The 3,525-nt window shown below is 32.5% G+C and overlaps 1 protein-coding gene across 1 annotated transcript in view; it reads left to right on the top strand.

The window, feature by feature from the left end:
• LOC111085499 overlaps positions 1 to 3,525 on the top strand; it is a 108,249-nt gene that overhangs the window by 80,485 nt on the left and 24,239 nt on the right. Inside the window, exon 3 of the mRNA XM_022384343.1 lies at positions 2,863 to 2,919. Within this exon, the coding sequence (XP_022240051.1) occupies positions 2,863 to 2,919 (57 nt within the window). The remainder of the gene's footprint in view (positions 1 to 2,862; positions 2,920 to 3,525) is intronic.

Here is a 3,525-nt window from a genome sequence, read left to right as displayed (position 1 = left end):
GAACATCTCACGTGCTCGCTCAACAATACGTCTCTCTCTGTCCGCAGTTCAATTACCCCTTGTTGCCGTCAGTTCTTGGTGGCTTATATACAAGAATACCGCATATCTAGTAACCTCTCGAGGTTTCATGAAAGTTCTAGAAGCGCATGACGTGTTACAAGGGTCACGGGACCTCTGCTGTCGTAACAATACGAACAGAAATAAAGCTGAAGACTTTTCGAAACATATCACGCAACTTGCTGTAAATACTTAACAAATTCACCAAACGCTAGCGACCCCTAACTAATAAAAAATGCCTCAAAAGAGAATTCTGAGACTACATCCAGCCGTTTCAAAGAACCTCGCGAGTATAAATCAAATATTATACAGCTGTTTCCTGGATGATTACCAGATATTTCATTGTCCTTTTGTCATCTTATCTAAGACTACTTCGGAATGAAAGAACAAAACAATGATATATATAAAGAACGTAAGCTGCTGTCTCCACAAGAAAATACGAGTAATAACTATAACAAACGTACATATTAGCACTGTTTAGTTATATTAGAACTGTTTAGTTATATTAGCACTGTTTAGTTATATTAGCACTGTTTAGTTATATTAGCACTGTTAAGCTATATTAGCACTGTTTAGTTATATTAGCACTGTTTAGTTATATTAGAACTGTTGTCTGTTTATTGTTCTAATTTATTGGCAGCAAGTCACAGACACCTACTGTAAAGAATCTGGTCCCTATAAAACTGACAGTGAGAATAAGGAAGTCACTGTGTTATATTTTATTTAAAAAATAACCATGCAGCAATAGAAGACGTCTACAAATATTCGTACACGTCTTAAAACGTAGTAACTTTAAAACCGTACAGTACATAATGTTCGATGCATACTGAAGTTTCATTCCATCTCTCGTCGATTTCAGCCTGTACCAAGGTTCAAGATCTTATCAACAGCCACTATTCAGCAAACAGCACATACAATTCTGTGGTACGTGGAATTTAAGTATGTTCCTTTCGTGCAATAACAACTCCGAACAATTCTCTTGCACGGGCCATATCGAATAATACAATAAAGTAATGGCAAGCAGTTCAATAATTACGTGAAGTCAAAACGGATTCAGACTACGTACAAATACTGCCATCTCAATAACTGAGTTACTGTAGTTACAAATCTGAATCTGCTGGAGATATTGGAATTGGAATTTTAAAACTGAGCGGCGATTTGTGTGTACGTTAGCTAATCGCCTGCATCAGGTATACACGTTATTAGTTATGAACTACTTACCAAAGAAAATGCCGTCATCTAGAAACATCCTCTGCTGAATAACACCACTGACTGTCATTTTAATAACACAATCGCAGCTTAAAATGCAAAGAGTGTTCAAGCGCACTATGCCTCGAAATCCACATTTTTCGACCTACACAACAAGTTAATTACTAAGGCCTCGACTTAAGCCTACCTACCCACACACTCTGGTAACATTATTCATGCGTGCTAAACTGTGGATCCGAAGTTCCGTACTTCGCATCCCATTACTGCCAGAGAAACAAATGGCGCTCTGCACCTTGGAGCTATGAGTGCGTTATAAGAATAACGGTCAAGTCGCACTAGTCTGTGATGTTTACTAGCTGCCTTTCCTCATTCTATCACTTAAGAATTAGGGACAGCTAGCGCAGATAGTCCTCGAATAGCTTTGCACAAAATTCAACAAACAACAACTTTCATACTTGCTGAAAGCAAGAACAAGTAAGACTTTTAATAACTTAATGGGAACATTTTGTCCTTAAACTCGAAAACATATTGTTATCTGCATTCTCGTTTAAAAAATTCGGTTTGGTAGAATATGAAAGTTAGTTCTATAACATTTCCTGTATCAAATGTGTACCCAACGCTACCGTATATTTATCAGTAATAAATATGTCATTTAGGTAATTTTAAACAGAGCTAACAGGCTATTTTTTACCACGTGATTAGGCTTTATATTTAACCACAAGGTTACACTTTTTTCACAAGTTCATCATTAAATTAGGCTTAAATTGATGTGAGCAGATTTGCAAGGCAAAAAAAATATATATATATATATAAATACTACCGACATGCTTAAAATATGCTGTATTAAGGCATTTTCAGAACTAAAATATACTTAATATTGGAGCACTTCTAGTCATAAAATTCAATTATTTATAGACAACCTGTTTACATTATTGTATTAATAACCCGGAAATTATGACATTTTGATCGACAACTGTATTTTTTTATTATCAGGTCGGATCTGATAAATATTCATATTAGTGGATCAAAACATATCTTGTTACCCCCCTCCCTCACCCCTCTTTTTAGCAGGTTGTCCATAAAATAGGATTTTATTTTCAGTTATTTCCTCTTAGCGATATTCTGGAAGCGTGCAGTATTTTCGTTATAGGATTTCACCAGAAAATTACGATTATTTACTTAAACAACAAATGAGATGTCACATATGAAATCAAATTTGAGTTTAATAATGTTATTACTAATTATGTAACTTATGATCAGAAAAAATGCTTAAAATGTACTAAAAGATTTAAAAGTACCGTATATGATCACGCAGTTTAAATGATTAGAAAAGGGAACGGTTCATATTGATTCGAATAACAAACTTCACGTGCATAACTTAAGGTATTATTGTTGACAACAATACAATTAGAAATTAATAATGGATATCAAAATTAATTCAGGAAAAATCCTTAGAAACAAAACAAAAACATTGGAAAACAGTTTATTTCACACAAAGATGAGTGTTTTTGACAGTAATCCTTTACACTTCCATTTTCTGTCTTTCTCATTCTATGACATCTACTATTTTAATAAACGTCTTTTTTTACCTGTTAGGAGCCAATCGAAGGATTTGATCCAGAAAAGTTTAAAAAGGCTAATCAATTAAAAAAGGTGGGTAACTAAATATATTGTTATCTGTAACACGTTTATAGTGTTAGTAACCTAATCACTTATGATAAGTATACAGATTAACAGGTGGAAACAAACACTGAAAACAATTTACAAAGCTGAGTAATTTTAAGACATTACATTTTTAAAATGTGAGGTGTAACACAGTCTACTACATGATAATTTATTTTGTTGTTGTTTTCTTGCTCTGGAAAACGTGTAAAAATACATAATCTTTAGGTAATATATAACTGAAAAGATATGAATATGATATTACACTGAGAATATAATGTTGAATAAAGTGCGAATATAATAATACACTGAGAATATAATGTTGAATAAAGTGTGAATATAATATTACACTGAGAATATAATGTTGAATAAAGTGCGAATATAATAATACACTGAGAATATAATGTTGAATAAAGTGTGAATATAATATTACACTGAGAATATAATGTTGAATAAAGTGCGAATATAATAATACACTGAGAATATAATGTTGAATAAAGTGTGAATATAATATTACACTGAGAATATAATGTTGAATAAAGTGCGAATATAATAATACACTGAGAATATAATGTTGAATAAAGTGTGAATATAATA

Source organism: Limulus polyphemus, unplaced genomic scaffold (assembly GCF_000517525.1).
Source record: "Limulus polyphemus unplaced genomic scaffold, Limulus_polyphemus-2.1.2 Scaffold428, whole genome shotgun sequence".
In the NCBI taxonomy this organism is placed as follows: Eukaryota; Metazoa; Arthropoda; class Merostomata; order Xiphosura; family Limulidae; genus Limulus; species Limulus polyphemus.
Note: the sequence above shows the minus strand (reverse complement) of the source record. Positions and strands in the feature narration are given on the sequence as shown.